General features: G+C 48.9%; 1 protein-coding gene across 1 annotated transcript; it reads left to right on the forward strand.

Moving 5' to 3' along the window:
* The first annotated feature begins 593 nt into the window (after positions 1 to 593).
* FOXQ1 (forkhead box Q1) lies at positions 594 to 1,754 on the forward strand. The gene has a single exon (XM_084848126.1). The coding sequence runs from the start codon at positions 594 to 596 to the stop codon at positions 1,752 to 1,754; it is 1,161 nt and encodes a 386-aa protein (XP_084704252.1).
* Positions 1,755 to 18,111: the final 16,357 nt, after the last annotated feature.

The following is an 18,111-nucleotide window of genomic DNA, read 5'->3' on the forward strand; positions in this document are numbered from 1 at the left end:
CAACGACACAGCTCTTGGAAGGAAAGAGAGAAAGACCCGCCGTCTGAGTCCCCTGTATGCTAGGAGTGAAGAGCACCGATTTTGCTTTCTAAGAAGGAGCCTTTGAAAGTGTGTGTGGGGGGGGGGGGTGAAGAAGGAGCCCCTCTTCTCATCCGCACACTAGGAACAAAACAAGCCATTTCCACCCCCCAAAAGAAGCACTTTCCCAAAGGAATTTAGACTTTTCTCACAACTTCAAGGGTGGCCGGAACCCCGTTTTTTGGTGTGTGTTTTGTTCCATCTCAGGGGCAGTGGCGGCACAGGCACCCCCCTCGCCTGCCATTGCTCTGAAACCACGGAACTCATTCCGTGTCTCCCCAGTGTTGGAAAACCACGCTCCCCCCGCCAACTTCGGAGGGGAGGCACGCACCCCGATTTCTCCTAGTGTTGTACACGCACACCCCCTTGGAGACCGAGGCCGACACCGTCACTTGCGGGAAGTCCGCCGCCGCCCCCCGCCCCCCCCCGCTCGCACACACCTGGTGAAGAGGAGGCAGGGAGCTGGGGGACAGCGGGGAGCCGAGCTGGGCCCCTTCGAGGCTGGAGGCGCAAGCATGAAGCTGGAGGTCTTCGCCCCACGTTACGAAGACAAACGCAGCAGCAGCAGCAGCAGCAGCAGCGACCAGGAAGGCGGCAGCAGCAACGCGGCGTCTCCGCTGGCCGCCGAGAGCGAGCTGGGCTCGGACGGCGATTGCGCCGCTCTCAGCCCGGCCAGCGGTCGCGAGGGCTCCCCCAGGCAGGGCTCGGAGCCGGAGCCGGAGCCGGAGCCTTCCCGCGGCGGCAAGGCGGCGGCGGCCCCCGGCGGCAAGCCGTACACGCGCCGCCCGAAGCCGCCTTACTCGTACATCGCGCTGATCGCCATGGCGATCCGGGACTCCGCCGGGGGGCGCCTGACCTTGGCCGAGATCAACGAGTACCTGATGGGCCGCTTCCCCTTCTTCCGCGGCGCCTACACGGGCTGGCGCAACTCGGTGCGCCACAACCTGTCGCTCAACGACTGCTTCGTCAAGGTGCTCCGCGACCCGGCGCGGCCGTGGGGGAAGGACAACTACTGGATGCTCAACCCCAGCTCCGAGTACACCTTCGCCGACGGCGTCTTCCGCAGGCGGAGGAAGCGCCTCAGCCGCCCCGGGCCCGCCGCCGCCGGGGCCAGCCAGGAGCAGCCGCCGCCGGCCTCGCCTTGCGCCAGCGCCGACCAGAAGCCCCCGGCACCGGCGCCCCGGCCAGGATCGGCCCCTGCCGCCGCCGCCGCCGCCGCCTCTTCCGCCGGCTCCAAGTTCTTCAGCTCCTTCGCCATCGAGAGCATCTTGAGCCGCCCTTTCCAGCCCCCCGACCAGCAGCAGCAGCAGCGCGCCCCGACCCCCCTGGGAGAAAGGGCGGTGCTGTGGACCGTCCCCTCCTCGGGCTACTCTCGGCTTCTCCCCCAGCCCGCCGTTTCCTACGGGCTCGTTCCTCCTTTTCCGGCGGCGGCGGCCTCTTCCCTCTACCACTACGGCCTCCCCGACACCCTCCTCCTCGAGGCGGCCGGGGGGAAGGCCTGGACGGCCAGCGACCCCCGCCAACTCTTCCCCCAGCGGACCTCGCCGCTCCCCGCTTCCACCTCTTCCTCGCCGGCGCTCGGCGTGTCTCAGCTCTACTGCCCCCTCCGGCTGCCCGGGGCGTTGCAGCCTCTTGCCTCCTATAGGCCTTATCCAGCAGAGACCCTACCGGTGTAACGCTAGAACTAGCCAAGCCCCCGCCCTCATGAAGGGGTAACGTAAGGACAGAGGACAAGAGGTCTCTAAGCACTAAAATGATTTTTTTTTTAATATTCCAGAGACTGAAAAGCATAAAGACTGTGCCTTAATGATGGATTTCCCTTGAGACCAAAAACAAAAGCGATTTGGTTTGTGTTTGTTTAAAAAAAAAACAACCCTGGACCGCAAAGCGTCTTACTGATTGGCTGGAGGGAAGTAGTGATGGTTGGTGATTCCGTTGTTATTGGGGCCACTGATCTTTTCTTGCTGCCGTAGAACTACCTTGCCATTCGCAAGACTGCGAGGCGCCCCCAAATCGCAGCTTTTAATCCATTTTATAGTCGTGAGTGAAAGGGTAAGACCTTTTCTCCGTTATAATTAGAGCGTGACCCGATGCAAGTTTACCCGGATGTAAGTCCGATTGTGTTCAGTAGTTCTTACTTCTAGGTAAGTGTGCAGCAGGATTGGAGCCTAAGACTGCGATTCTCAAACTACGTAAGGTCTGTCTGGGGCTGCTTACAGTAGGTACTCCACAAACCTAAACAGGGTTGCCAGCTTTTTAGGGATGGGGCTCCTGTGCTTTTAGCAACCTTGAGGCACAGGTCAGACTGCTTTCAAAGACCCCAAAACTGGGCCAGTAAGAAGCTGGTAACCATAAAGAGTCCCATTTATTCCAAGGAAATCAAGGCTGTAATCCTACACACACTTATCTGGGAGTAAGCCCCATTTATCTCAACGGGACTGAGTTTTGAATAAATATAGACAGGATTGCAGCCTTAGATCCAAGTAAACCAGGGCTAGGCAACTTGTAGCCTTCTAGATGATGTTGGACTGCAACTCCCATTGGCTATGCTAGCTAGAGCTGATGGGAGTTGCAGTCCAGCAACATCTGGGACGGAGGGGGGTTCTATACGTTGTCTACCCAGGAGTAAACTGTTTTGCTTCAGGCTGAAATTCTATGCATGCATTACTTAGGGGTCAGCCTGTCTGCATACTTCCGAGTAAGCCTGCATCAGCTGCAGCTATGTTTGTGAAGAACTTGCCTGGAGAGAGTGAATAGTTCGAATCCTGCCTGCGACCCCGCTGCTAAAGTAACACACGTATGCAGCAGTAAGCCCGATTGACTTCAGTGGCAGTTACATCTGAGTAGCCTCTATATCAGCGCAGTGTACTTGTGAGATGGCTAGATGCTACTTTACTATCACGCTGCTGTGGGGAACAAGCATCCCCAACTCGTCCAACCCAGAGAATGCCGGCCTATGGTGTGATTTGATCCAGAAAAAAAATCTTCACTAAGTGTTTATGATAAACGCATACAACTCAATCCTATACAGGTTTACTCAGAAGTAAGTTCCACTGAATTCATTGAGACTTGCTCCCAAGCAAGTGTGCATAGGACTGCAGCCTTAAACGGATTTAAACCGGAAGCTTAACTAATTTGAGAATCGTGACCTTAAGACACTGACTGATGAAGTCAGGGTTTCCTTCCTAAACTCTTGATACTGTTCCTTGACTTTCAACTGAACAGAAGGGACGCAGGCTCTTAAAAAAATGCAGGTGCGCGTCTTTCCAGAAACAGGGCTTTGTAGTCGTGCATCACAGTCAACCGGGGACTACTACAGCGATTTGGGATGGGGGGTCAGAAGGAGGGTTAAATTATTTTTAACTTGTAAAAATCCAACCTGTTTAAGCAAATACGGGCTGCCACTTTTTATTAATATTTCTCATTCAGTGAAAATACGCTTTTGTGTCGTCCCCCCGCGCACTTTGGCGTTCCCTCCTCTGCTAGAATCAGGCGGGGTGCGGGAGAGGGGATAGAGGTGTCTCGTAGGGCTGTACCCTGGCAACCCTTGATGGCTTACGTTCTAGCCAGGGTATGTTCAGGAGGGAAAGAGATCCAAGCGGAAACCCACAAAAAGTACTGCCACTGGAAAAAAGGGAAGAACGCTTTCAGAAAATGTGCCTGCAGTGATGTGTGTGTGTTTGTGAGAGAGAGGGGGGGGAGGGAGTGTGTGTGTGTGTGTGAGAGAGAGAGAGAGAGAGAGAGAGAGATTTATGAAATTCTCTCGATCCTGGTTATTTTCAAATAAAAGTTGGAATACAAATGGTCGAACGTGCTGACTCTCTATGTGTATAGTTCAAGGGGATACTGGCTTCATGGAACGTATATGGTGCCAGAAGAAACAATGGGAGATAGCGCGGGGGCGGGAATTGTGTCTGCGGTTGTATATGAAGGGGAGAAACCGCTGAGAATGGGTGGATGATGACGTCCCCGCTAGAGTTTAGACGCCCTCTTTGAAACTGACATGGGGCATCTTCATGGATTGGAAATCGCAGACGACCCTCCCCGTGTTTTACTTGGAAGGCATTGGAACGGTACCGAGTTCAGTCAGACTTACTCCCAAGTAAGTGCGCAGAGGTTGGAGCCCAATGCCTGCTCCAACTGGAGCGAGCAAGCCCCGTGGGGGCATGCATCCAGGTAACTTTACATAGAGTCGCAACCTTAGGCTGCAGTCCCCCTTACCTGGGAGGAAGCCCCAGTGAACTGAATGGGACTTACTTTCGAGTAGACAGGTAGAGCATAACGCTGTTCGTAATCCTTGCGTCGGGGGAGATCAGAAGCGAAGGGCTTCTGAACCTCGCTCAGAAAAGAGGCGCCCTCCCCCCGCATCTTTTCTCGCTCCTGCCTTATGCCATTTATGAAGGAGCTTTCCCGAAACCCCGCTTAATAAGTTTCGTCAACCTAACAGCAAGGAAGGCAGAAGAGCAGCAAAAGGAAGGACTTCTCACTCCTTCAGTGCTTGCCCCGCAAAACCACTTCTGGTGATCGGGCTGATAACTCCGCAAGATCCAGTCAGTCTTCTAGTAGAATAAGATGTGATCTTGTACCACTTCTCATACAGTAAGCAGGTCGCTTTACGGCTAGGCCAAAAGGTTTATATTTTATAAGTGGGTTCTTAGATATGGAAAACTGTACCTGCTGTATTACAGTGACAGGCGGTAACAGGCACAGATGCCCTGCTGGTGGGGGTAGGCGGGGTAAGGTGGCAACTCTGTCTTACCCATGAAGTGGATACCACGATTCTAACCCGTTTGTTGTTGTTCAGTCGTTCAGTCGTGTCCGACTCTTCGTGACCCCATGGACCATAGCACGCCAGGCCTTCCTGTCCTGCGCTCTCTCCCGGAGCGTGCTCAAGTTCATATTCATTGCATCGGTGATGCTATCTAGCCATCTCATCCTCTGCCGTCCCCTTCTCCTTTTGCCTTCAGTCTTTCCCAGCATCAGGGTCTTTTCCAGAGAGTTTTACTCGGAGCTAAAACTGCAACCCTGCTGCCCGCGGATTTATCAGTCTGAACTCTGTGAGACGTGGTTTGATCCCGCTGCAGATCTCCTTGACGACAATGGCACTGATTTCCACCCAAAATCCATTTTAGTGAAAGTATTACACTGTAATACAGAAATTAGGCCGAAAGATGCACAGAAAACGTGCAGGCTTTCGAGATCTCCAAATCTCTCCACCGGGCAAGATGTTACAAAAAGGATTGGGTAGGGGATTGAGAGATGGAGGGGGGGACTGGCTTGATGGTGAAGCCCCACTGTCTGCCTGTTCAGAGTCCCCAAAGACTTGGGGGAGGAGGGGTCTCCACACATTCAAAGGAGGCTCTGCAACTCATGTTTCCATTCAAGTACACGTAGGATTGAAGCCTCAGGGCTGCCGTCCCCAAAACACTTCCTTGACAGCACGATTGCAGGGCCGAGGCGCCAGAGTAACGCTGAGTCAGGATTCCGAGGCGCCAGAGTAACGCTGAGTCAGGATTCTGCTCGCCCTCCTGTTCATGTAATCAATCGTGGCATCGAGCCAAATTATTTCATTCCGTCAAGAAGAGGAAACTTCGGAGGGTGGAAAGGCGATCTGGTCAATACTTTCGTCTGCCACCTTATATGATGCGTGTCTAACTCAAAAAGCAGTCCCCGTGAGTTCAGTAGGGCTTATTGGAGACGTACACCGCAGCCCTATAGCCAGGTCTACTCAGAAGTAAGCCCAATTGACTTCACTGAGGTTTGCTCTGGCGTAAATGTGTATATAATAGGACTGCAGCCTTAATCTTCCTATTGGGGGAGGTGGAGGAGGAGAATCCGTTTTGCAAGGGCAGCCGAAGTTGAAACTTAATCCTCTTCTGTCACCTCCCAGATTCTTCAGGAAGGTTGTCGGGGGACAACGTGTTTATAAGCGCTTCGGTTCGAGGGAGAAAAAAATGTTCGCCTTCTCAGGAATGCCGTTCAGGCGGCAGGGCGAGTACCTGACGCGTGCAATGTTTTCCTGCTCAGGTTGGGAGTAAATTTAGAAAGATGTACTCAGGATGGGACAGCTCAATCAGTCCCCGGGCGATTTAACTCGGGACCTGGAGAGTTTTAAGCAGATTCTGGCGGCGATCCTAAAAGGAAGCAGTTACAAGCTTCCCATTTCTTATTCTGGAGAAACCTCATTAACGCCAATGGAACTACTCCAAGACTGGCTTGAGATCTGCAGCTTTTAACCTGCACACTTAGTTGAGAGTAAGACTCATTGAATTCAGTGGGATTTGCCATTAAGTAGACCTCCAGAGAAGCTAGCTGTCAGTACCACACATACAGATATACTCTCCCCCACCACCCCCCGCCGCCCCGTGTTTAGGTATTTGCTGGGGTTCAGTGGGTTGAGGTGTCCCTATCCTACAACTGATTTTTTTAAAAAACAGCCTTCCCCAACCTGGCGCCTAGCAGATGTGTCGGACTACAACTCCCATCACCCCCGCCAGCATGGGAGTTGTAATCTAACATATCGGAAGGGCGCTGGGCGGGGAGGGGGGCTGTTTTAGACAGTAGAAATAGGATGGAGAAGGGAATAGGAGCACAGTGGCGGGTGCGGATCTGAACTCTTTGTCCAGTTCAAAAAGCCTGGCATCCTTTCAAGCCGAGTGCAGATCCCTTGCAATGGATAGGGGGTCCATTATCTTCCCCTGTCGCTCGACAGCTCTCCTCTGCTACTTTCCCCGCTAGCCAAACAAACAACAAACAAACCCTTACCTTTAAGAAGATTGTTCTTGGGTGTTTGGATGGATAATGACTGACTGGGATTCAACCATTTGAGCGTCCTTCTACATTTGTAGGTTCAAAGGGGACTGCTGTCTTTTGACTTCATGGCACAGGAATGAATACAGGTCAACCAGCTGTCGGACAGAACCTTCCGAGAAAAGGTGGCGGTCCTGACGCTTTTAATCGAGATGAGTCAGGAATGTGTACAACAGAAGGTTGTATCCAATGTTAGTTCTACGTAGAGTAGACCCATTGAAATGAACGGGACTTACGTTAGACGAACATTCGATACAACCCAGAGAATGGACGTACGAAATGGTTCCATGATTCAGGGTTTTATTTTATTCTTCATTGACATATTTCCTGTTCCTTTAATACAAACCCCCCACCCCACCCCACCCACGAATACAACCCCATATTTCCTCCTATCACTATTCTGGGAAAGACTTCACCTGCTGATTTTCTGCTTGTCATCCAACAGTTAAAAAGCACAATCGTCTTTGATAGGGTTACCATCTCTCCCCCGCCCCCGCTTCCTAAGCCTACTAGTTACAGAAAGTAGCAGCTAGATTCTTAAATATATCACATAGAAGGAAACCCCAAGAAAAGCGGCGGCGGGGAAGGGTCTGAAGTATAAAAATAAGTAAAGCGATGCAAGCTTTGGAGTTGCACACAATTCTTCGTCGAACTTCTCAGGTCCAGTCCAGTAATGGTGGAAGCCATTGGCATTCTTCTCCCAAAAGCCGTTGGGCCCGACGACAAAGGCCATTTTGCCGAGACATTTAAGGTTCGCCCTGCGGAATGAAGAGTGCCTCCACAAATCCTTCCAGGTTGCGAAAGCCGAACTTTCTGCAGCATCTCACAACCGTTTTAACGCGGTACCTTGTAGTGCTCTTCCTAATTAGGAAATGCTCCACAATCGTGTTTGCACGAGAGCTCACTCAAACCAAAAGTGAATTTCCTTAGGTGCCTTTGTTCAGCAGCCTTCCCGCGCAACCTCGCGCCCCCACCGGCTTTGGACTACAAGTGCCACCATCCCCAGCCAGCGCCGGCTGGGGGTGGTGGGACTTGTAGTCCAAAGCCGGCGGGGGCGCCAGGTTGCGCGGGAAGGCTGGAACTTGTCCCTTGTCTTCAGACCCGGGCGTGGCTGTTAATGGACGACATGCAAGTTACGATGTCCGCTTCCCTCAGGATATTTTCGGCCTCCTCTCTTGATTGACGGCTTCCTTCACTCCGCAGTGTGCACAACACAAGCGAAGGAGTTGCGAAACTGTCTCTCCGTATCCAATAACGGAACATATTACCATTTATGTCTATGAAGACTCGTCTGAGGAAGTGGACTCTCTGGCCCGTGAAATACGTATGAGGATAGCCTTTTATCCTTAGTTTTAATCTGGACTTTTTGTCATTCAGGAACACGCACAAAAAGGAAGGATTAGCTTCTGCAAAGGATACTGAGTTACTGACAGTCCAGAATAACCATTAAAAACAGGACGAAGCCAGAGTTACTGGTTTATAGAACTGCCTTACCTTAAAGGAGTTCTGATCCCATTTATTATTTTAAGGCTGATTAGAACTTAGACACCATTTAACGATCATAGCTTTGCAAATCAGCCTTCAAGCCTCCACAGGCCCCATCTTTTCCTATGGCTGGTTTTAAATTAGACTCGAGTTGTCTGGACACGGTTGCGGGCATCCTTAAAACGGATCATGTTCTTCTACATTGTCCATGATTAGTTGTCACTTTCTCACCTGGCCCCGGCAGGGCTGTCGTGCCTTTAACAGCTGCGTCACCAGCAGACATTCAACAGGTGATTTTCTCTGCCATGGATGATATGCATTAACAGACACAGCTTCACCGGCTGAATAATTCCAAGCTATTGAGTTGGGCAAACTTGTTACAATTCCTTAGGATCTAGCAGCAGTAGCACACACACACCCCGCCCAATGATCCCCTTAAAAAAACAAAAAAACACATCAGGTCAGCAGGGACGATTTAAAGATAAATTTAGTACTCCAAGTCCCAGTGGGTTACTTGGAAATAAGTTCAACTGAAAACTAAGGGACCTGCGTTAAGACAGCATTTGTCAAGACACTTCTTAGGGCAGAGGTAAGAAACTTTTGGTCCTCCAGATGTTTTTGCCTACAACTCCCATCAGCCCTAGCCACCATGGTGTGGGAAGATGGGCGTTCTAAGCCAAAAGTTCTGGAAGGCCACAAGTTACCCACCCCTGTCCTAGGGAATAGCAAGTCCCACTCATATAGCTGTGGGGCTTTTGAGTAAACTTGTTCAGGATCGCTAGGTAAGTGGAGGCCATTTAAACCTGAATACTTAGGCTGCAGTCTTCTGCACGCTTACCTGGGAGTAACACACACACACACACACACACACTGGAAAACAATGGGACTTACTTCTGAGTAAATATGCCTAGGATTGTGCAGTTCGGGTTCTGTGAAAACAATCGGCGTTTGCCTTCAGCCAAATAAAGGATTGGGCATGTAAACAGAAGGCGATGAAAGCCCTGCGGCTGACTGTTTCCATAGAACCTCCTTTTTGTTGTTGTTTACTCATTCAGTCGTGTCCGACTCTTCTTGACCCCATGGACCATAGCACACCAGGCCTTCCTGTCCTCCGCTCTCTCCCCGAGCGTGCTCAGGTTCATATTCATTGCATTCATGATGCTATCTAGCCACCTCATCCTCTGCTGTCCCCTTCTCCTTTTGCCTTCAATCTTTCCCAGCATCAGGGTCTTTTCCAGGGAGTTTTCTCTTCACATTAGGTGGCCAAAATATTTGAGCTTCAGCTTCAGTATCTGTCCTTCCAATGAGCAGTCAGCATTGATTTCCTTTAGGATGGACTGATTGGACCTCCTTGCAGTCCAGGGGACTCGTAAGAGTCTTCTTCAGCACCACAGTTCGAAAGCATCAATTCTTCGGCGCTCAGCCTTCCTTTTAGTCCTGCTCTCACTGCCATATGTTACTACTGGGAAAACCATAGCTTTGATTATACAAACCTTTGTCCGCAAGGTGATGTCTCTGCTTCTTACTATGCTGTCTAGGTTCGCCATAGCTTTCCTCCCAAGGAGCAAGCATCTTTTAATTTCATGGCTACAGTCACCGTCTGTGGTGATCTTGGAGCCCAAGAAAATAAAATCTGTCACTGCTTCCATTTCCCCTTCCATATGCCAGGAAGTGATGGGGCCAGATGCCATGATCTTCATTTTTTTAATGTTGAGTTTCAAACCAGCTTTTGCACTCTCCACTTTCACCCTCAATAAGAGGCTCTTTAGATCCTCTTCGCTTTCTGCCATTAGGGTGGTATTGTCTGTGTATCTGAGGTTGTTGATAATTCTCCCAGCAATCTTAATTCCAATCTGTGATTCATCCAACCTCACAAACCAAGCGCAGAGCTCTTAAAACACATTTCTTTTCTTTTTAAAAAAATGGTAGTGTCTCGTGATTCTCTGTACCAGAAAATATTAGAGAGTAATCCCATAGACAGGCACAGCCCAGTCCTGTGCAGGTTTACTCTGGAAATACACACACACACCAGTTGAGGTCTTAAACTGTTGCTTGTCTTAGGCTTATCTGGCTGTGGGGTGGGTATTTTATTTTATTTTTATTATTTGATTCACTGGGGAGGTTGGAGGGAGTGACTCCTTTTCTTTCCAGCTGTAAAGCCAGTCAGATGGCAGAGACAAATGGGGTGCCTGATTACCTGCCCAGACACACCCCAGCAGCAGGTAAGCAGAGAACGGATGCTTTACATCCGGGTCTGTGTGGACGAAGCAAATGAAATTACTGCTTGCACTGCTCTTGTTCGAACAGAGAAGGTTTCATTGGAGGCTGGTGGCTCAGGTATCAGTGGGACTGTGAATCCACTCTGGGTTTCAGTCAGAACCAGCCAGAACTCTGAAGGAGCTATCCAAGATACTGAATCCATGGGAATAGCTCCATTAGAGTTCTGACTGAAACCCAGAGCCGATTCACAGCCCCTCAGAGATCCTTGCAATCAGCCACCACTGGAAGGTTTGTATGCATGTCTGGATACTTTGTCTTCTTGCTGAACTCTTAATAAATCAGGATGAAAGAAGGGACACTCACACACACACACACACACACATTATCCTTCTGGTGATTGTTGGAACAAAATAGCGAAAGCATTATTGCGAGTGCACCAGACAGCTTTGACTCTTCCATCATTAAATAAATTCAAACCTGACGGTAACTTTGAATGGAGCAGTATGCTGGCACTGAACTAAGCATCCAAATTGCCACTAAAAATGCCTATACTAACCATGGTGCCATCAGGTCAGGACTTTGGGGTAGAAGTCAGGCCCTGTTCAGCAAAATGAGCAGGAGGGGCCCTTTCGCTGCAGGACTTGCATATTGTCTCAATTTGAACCTAGTAAGTAAAGTCACGCAAATTCCCATCTAAAGAGGGAAGGGGCATAAGACCATTAATGGTGCAATCCAATGTATGTTTAGAGTCCTACAACTCCCAGAATTCCTATGAGTCTCAGGGAATGATGGGAATTGTAGGACATTTTTCTGTCTAAGCATGCATAGGATTACGCCCTAAATCCAGGGTCTCAAATTACCTACTGTACCACTGTATCTACACTGATTGTGGCTACCCCACCCCACCCAGATCCTTTTCAACTGGAGATGCTATATCTACAAGTATTCAAAGCATATGCTCTGCCACCAAGCAAGTGCCTCCTATGTCTTCAAACAGCCTTATGTATTAGTAAGTGATGGGGAAAATCATCACCACATATCACAGTGCTAAGAAGAGACTCACCAGTTTTGTGTTTATGAATCAAGAACTGGGCCAGGGAGAAAAAGTGACAATCCTATATTTTTCCCCCTTTTGTCAAGTCTACTGCATGCTTAGTCTTGCTGTTAGTCTCATCAATAGCAGCACAACAGCAACAGGTAGAAATCCAACAGGCATTCAACCCAATTGAATTTATGTCTTATAAATTATCCTCATAAATATATAACTTGAACTCCTTGTGTGTGTGGGGGGGGGTAGGGACACTTGGGGAGAGTTTGAGTGGAAAAACAGCTGATAGGGAAAGTGTGAAGCAACCCACCCCCTTCTTCTTCTCTTCTGAAGTGGGGCCTGTTTTGCTCTTTTAGAAAAAGAAAAAAGAATGGGAGCATTGTTACTCTCATTAGCAAGTAAGGTGGTGCCATCAGGGTAGGACTCTGGGGCAGAAGCCAAGAGCCCCACTTACCATAAAGAACAGGAGGCCTTCCAAAATCAGCAGGGGTGACTTAACCACATTTTGAGGTTAGCGAAGTAATGCACATTACCACCTAAATGGGGGGGGGGGAGTATTAAGGCCCGAATCTGAAATTACCTAAGGGTGAGATCCTATACATGTTTATATGGGAAAATGAACCCTACAATTCCTAGCATTCCCCAGCCAGCCATTTTGTATAAACATGTATAGGACTGCATCCTAACTGTATCACTGAGTGTAGTTAACAGATCTCATGTGACTCAGAAGCTATGGACAAACGGTAATTCTCAAAGTACAGAATTCCCAACTCCAACAGAGTCCTGGCACAGAATTCCATTAAACAACTCCAGGCCAATCAATCAATGTTTAAATTATATGCTCTTTACACAATGTGCATGGATGGCGGTGCTCAGTGAAAGAGAAGCGGAGGAAACACAACACTGACGACAAACTTTTAGTTCATTGTGTGCAAGAATGGTGCCCCTTTAGTGGCTTTCAGAAAGTGTTAACATCATTTACAGCACAATGCTATGCATGTTTACTCAGAAGTCACACTGAGCATGTTTACATGCCACAACAGCCCACCAGGGCTTAATTTATCTGCAGGGACAGTCATATCATGCAGGGCGCCCATGGGTGCCATTTTTGCATGGCACCTGTGAGCGCCTGACTTTCTGTGCCTTGTCATGTCATGCAAGACCAGGTGGCAGGGGTTGTATGAGGGTTAGACAACCCTCAACTAACCCATGGCTTGTTTTAGAGTTATCTGAGCATAGGGGTGTATGAACCCCCCACTTTCCAGTCCGGGGGGTCCATTCCAGGGCAATTCGGACCACTTGGGGCCCTGCAAAATCCTCCAGAGTCCTGCTGTGTCTGCCAGAGTTGGTGGAGAGGCTCTCTGGCTTCCTATATAACATGATACACGTTAAGACGCTGAACTGCAGACCGGAAGGTCGGCAGGACAGCAGTTCTAGACCCAAGTGCCGCGTGACGGAGTGAGCTCCCGTCTTCAGTCCCAGCTCCTGCCAACCTAGCAGTTCGAAAGCAAGAAATTGCAAGTAGATAAATAGGTACCGCTTCGGCGGGACAGGTAACAGCGTTCCATGCACCTCGGTGTTCAGTCATGCTGGCCACATGACCACAGATGCATCTTCAGACAGCGCTGGCTCTTCGGCTTAGAAATGGAGATGAGCACCACACCCTAGAGTTGGACACGACTGGTTGGGGACACCTTTACCTTTTATTAGCATACCACAGGGAAATTACAGCCATAAAAGGCATATTTTACACCATTTGTGGCCGTAAAGCACTTACTTTTACCTACATTAGAGCTTTTTATGGCTATATTTAGGTAAAAGTAAGAGCTTTACGGCTGCAAATGGGGTACAATACACCATTTATGGAGTAACTTTCCTGCAATAAGTTCATGGAAGCTGCTATTAGTGTATTGAGTTTTATAGGAAGCCAGAGAGCTGCCTCGTGGGAACTGGGAACTCCTCCAGATCCAGAGATGAGTGCAGCCAGTCCGCCATGGAGTCCAGAGGTCAGATTCTTTGGAATCTGGCCTCATTTGAGTCTGTGGCGGAATTCTCCAGCATCCCAATCTGAGTGTTCTCTAACCCTCAAACAACCCATGACACCTGAGTTCACACAACATGACATGCCACAACTCAACAGTCCCCATGGGTAAATTAAGCCAAGGTGGGTTGTTGTGTCATGAAAATCAGGTCAATGTGTTTGATGAAGCTTATTCTCAGGTAAACGTGTACAGGCTTGCAGCCTCAATCTCATCTACACATGTCATGCTTTCCCATTTCATTATGGACAAAGAGGGATAGGATCTGGCATTGAATTGCACCTCCACTTAGGCTCCTTGATGTCTTTTGGGCAAAAGTCTAGAGCTGAGCCATGAACTTCATCATTAGTTAGATAGCACAGATATGACCTTAAAGTAGCAGTTACAGGAACTCTGGGGGAAAGCAACTATGTTGTGCTTCAGTTCTTGGTTCTAAGGGAAGCAAAAGCAGAGTGTAATCAAACGTGTACCCTGGATTTTAGGAAAGCTGATTTTAGTAAACTCAGAGCAATGATCAGTAAGGTCCCATGGCAAGCGATGCTAACAAGAAAAGGAGTCCAAGATGGGTGGGAGCTTTTAAAAAAGGAAATCCTCAAGGCACAATTACAAACAATTCCAACAAGAAGAAAAGGTGGAAGACAACAGAAAAAGCCAATGTGGCTTCACAAAAAGCTTAGAGATTACCTGAAAACAAAAAAGGACACATATAGGAAGTGGAAAGAAGGCCAAGCAACAAAGGAACAGTACAGGCAGGTAGCACAGAATTGCAGGGATGGCGTCAGGAAGGCTAAAGCTGAGAACGAGCTGAGGTTAGCGAGGGATGCTAAAAACAACAAAAAGGCTTGCTTCAGCTACCTGCATAGTAAAAGACAGAGGAAAGAAATGGTTGTTCAGCTATTAAATAAGGATGGCAAAACGATAACAGATGGCAAAGAAAAGGCAGAGGTGCTCAATTCCTACTTTGGCTCAGTCTTCTCCCAAAAGAGAGTCTATGACCCCGCTGGCGAAGGCGAAGTACAGGCTGAAGGGGCAGGATTGCAGCTTGAGATCGATAGGCAGATGGTCAAGGAACACCTAATTACTTTGAATGAGTTCAAATCTCCAGGGCCAGATGAACTGCATCCTAGAGTCATAAAGGAACTGGCAGAAGAACTCTCAGAACCGCTGTCTATTCTCTTTGAGAAATCATGGAGGACGGGGGAAGTGCCAGATGACTGGAGGAAGGCAAATGCTGTCCCTATCTTCAAAAAGGGTAAAAAGGAGGAACCTGGGAACTACAGACCAATCAGTCTGACATCAATCCCAGGGAAAATTCTGGAGCAGATGATAAAGGAATCCATCTGGAAGCACCTTGAAAACAATGCAGTGATTACTCAAAGCCAACATGGATTTGTCAAAAACAAGTCCTGCCAGACAAATCTGATCTCATTTTTTGATCAAGTCACCTCCCTTGTAGACATCATATACCTCGACTCCAGCAAAGCTTTCAACAAAGTGCCCCATGATATCCTGATGAGCAAACTAGCTCAAAGTGGGCTAGATGAAACAATGATCCGGTGGATCCACAGTTGGCTACAGAATCAGAATCAAAGAGTGCTTATCAATGGGACCTTCTCAAACTGGGGAGAGGTAACGAGTGGGGTACCGCAGGGCTCAGTCCTGGGCCCAGTGCTCTTCAACATTTTTATTAATGACTTGGAGGAGGAGGTGCAGGGAATGCTGATCAAATTTGCAGATGACACAACATTGGGAGGGATCGCTAATACTTTGGAAGACAGAAACAAAATTCAAAGTGATCTGGATAGACTCGAGCACTGGGCAGAAAACAACAGAATGAAGTTTAATAGGGATAAATGCCAAGTTCTGCACCTAGGAAAAAGAAACCAAATGCACAGTTATAAGATGGGCGATACGTGGCTCAACAACACTACAAGCGAGAAGGATCTTGGATCTGTTGTCGATCACAAGCAGAATATGAGCCAACAATGTGATGTGGCTGCAAAAAAGGCAAATGCTCTTTTGGGCTGCATTAATAGAAGCATAGCTTCCAAATCCCAGGAAGTACTAGTTCCCCTCTACTCAGCACTGGTTAGGCCTCATCTGGAGTACTGTGTCCAGTTCTGGGCACCACACTTGAAGAAGGATGCAGACAAACTGGAGAGGGTTCAGAGGAGGGCAGAAAAGATGATCAGGGGACTAGAAACAAAGCCCTATGAAGAGAGACTGAAAGAACTGGGCATGTTTAGCCTTGGGAAGACTGAGGGGAGATATGATAACGCTCTTCAAGTACTCTAAAGGTTGCCACAGAGAGGAAGGCCAGGATCTCTTCTTGATCATCCCAGAGTGCAGGACACAGAATAATGGGCTCAAGTTACAGGAAGCCAGACTCCGGCTAAACATCAGGAAAAACCTCCTGACTATTAGAGCGATACAACAATGGAACCAATTACCTAGGGAGGTGGTGGGCTCTCCCACACTGGAGGCGTTCAAGGTGAGGCTGGACAGCCATCTGTCGGGGATGCTCTGACTTGGATTCCTGCATTGAGCAGGGGGTTGGACTCGATGGCCTTGTAGGCCCCTTCCAACCCTACTATTCTATGATTCTATGACCTTGATGGGGTGGACCTAACCATCCAACTAAGTACACTGTAGCATAGAAGACCCCTGGATATAGCAGCTTTTAGAATGCCACCCTCGCCCCCAAGGACTTGGCATTATAGCTCAGAAAAATGGCTAGTGGTAACAGTCAACTTCAAAAATCCACCTTTCCTTTTTAAAAGGCAGCTAAAAAATTAACATTGAAATCGGAACAACGACAACTTTAACCACTGTAGGAAGCAATCCTATGGCCACTAGTCAGTGGATAGATGGCCATAGGATTTGTGGTCTTCTGGGAACTGACCCCAGAGCCCACACTTGGAGGTCCGTTCCCAGAGAACTGATCTTCCCCCACTTTGGCACTGCCTCACAGGCAGCATGGAACAGCCCTGAATGCCATGCTCAGAAGAGGAGCACGGAGCGGCCAAAATGGGGCATTCAGGGGGGGCGTTCCAGGGCGGGGAAGGTGGAAATGCCAGTACGACTCATCCTGTGTGTTGTCCAGCAGCCTCCTCCCCTGCTCTGCCCTCCCGCGGCTAGACAGCCGAAACTGGCAGTCTAGCTGCAAATGCAGGGCAGGAGAAGCGCAGAGGGAATGATCCCCTCCGCGCTTCTCCTGCCCTGCATTGGATAGGCAGTCGCCTCTGAGTTTGGAGGCGACTGCCTATCCCCATAGGATTGTGCGCTTAATAAGGCAGTGGAGCTGCTATAATAAAGCAGTTAACTTTAATTACTATTAAACACTCTGTGAACAGGCCAAGCACCTACAATAATGATGGCACCCAATCAATCTCCCTAGGCAAGGAATTCAAAAGCCAGTATACCAGCAATGAAATCTTCCTGGCTGCCCCCACTGCCCCCACCCACCCACTTAGGAACTTGGGTAGCTGCCTTATACTGAGCCGGACCCTTGGCCCATCTAGCCCAGTATTGTTGACACTGACTGGCAGCAGCTCTCCAGGGTTTCAGACAGGATTTTTCTCTGCCCTACCTGGAGAGGCCAGAGATCAAACCTGGGACCTGCTGCATGCCAAGCAGGGGTGCTGTCACACTGAGCTATGGCCCCACTTAACTTCTAACAGCAGGGGCAGCCAGAGAAGAGCCTCCGAAGGAAGATCAGAACTGGTGGGCAGATTCATATAGAAGAAAGCATTTTCCAGATACCTTCATCCCAGACTTTTTAGTACTGCATAGTCAAAAACCCTGCATCTTGAGTTATGTCTGGAAGTAATGATAGGTCCGCCAGGCCCCACCATTGCAGGCTTTTAAGAAGGCTCAGAAGACTTACTTCTTTACTGTGCCATTCCCCTGACAATGTTTTATCAGACTGGGTTATAGCTTCAGCTGTGTTGCAGGTTCTATCTTATGCTGATGTTTGTTGTTTTGTGGAACTTTTGCTGCTTTTATCATCAGTTTTATTATGAATGTTATATGCATTTTAATGTTGTATGCTGCCTTGGGAGGGCTCCTGCCCTGAAAAGCAGCATGCATGCATATGTATGTATGTATGTATATATATATATATATATGTATGTATCTATGTATGTATAATGAATGAATGAATGAATGAATTGTTGTTGTTCAGTCATTCAGTTGTGTCCAACTCTTCGTGACCCCATGGACCATAGCACGCCATGCCTTCCTGTCCTCCACTCTCTCCCGGAGTGTGCTCAAGTTCATATTCATTGCATTGGTGGTGCTATCTAGCCATCTCAACCTCTGCCGTCCCCTTCTCCTTTTGCCTTCAGTCTTTCCCAGCATCAGGGTCTTTTCCAGAGAGTTTTCTCTTCGCATTAGGTGGCCAAAATATTGGAGCTTCAGCTTCAGTATCTG

This window comes from Heloderma suspectum, chromosome 4 (assembly GCF_057233095.1).
Source record: "Heloderma suspectum isolate Gila_16-S chromosome 4, 16-S_ref, whole genome shotgun sequence".
Classification (NCBI taxonomy): domain Eukaryota; kingdom Metazoa; phylum Chordata; class Lepidosauria; order Squamata; family Helodermatidae; genus Heloderma; species Heloderma suspectum.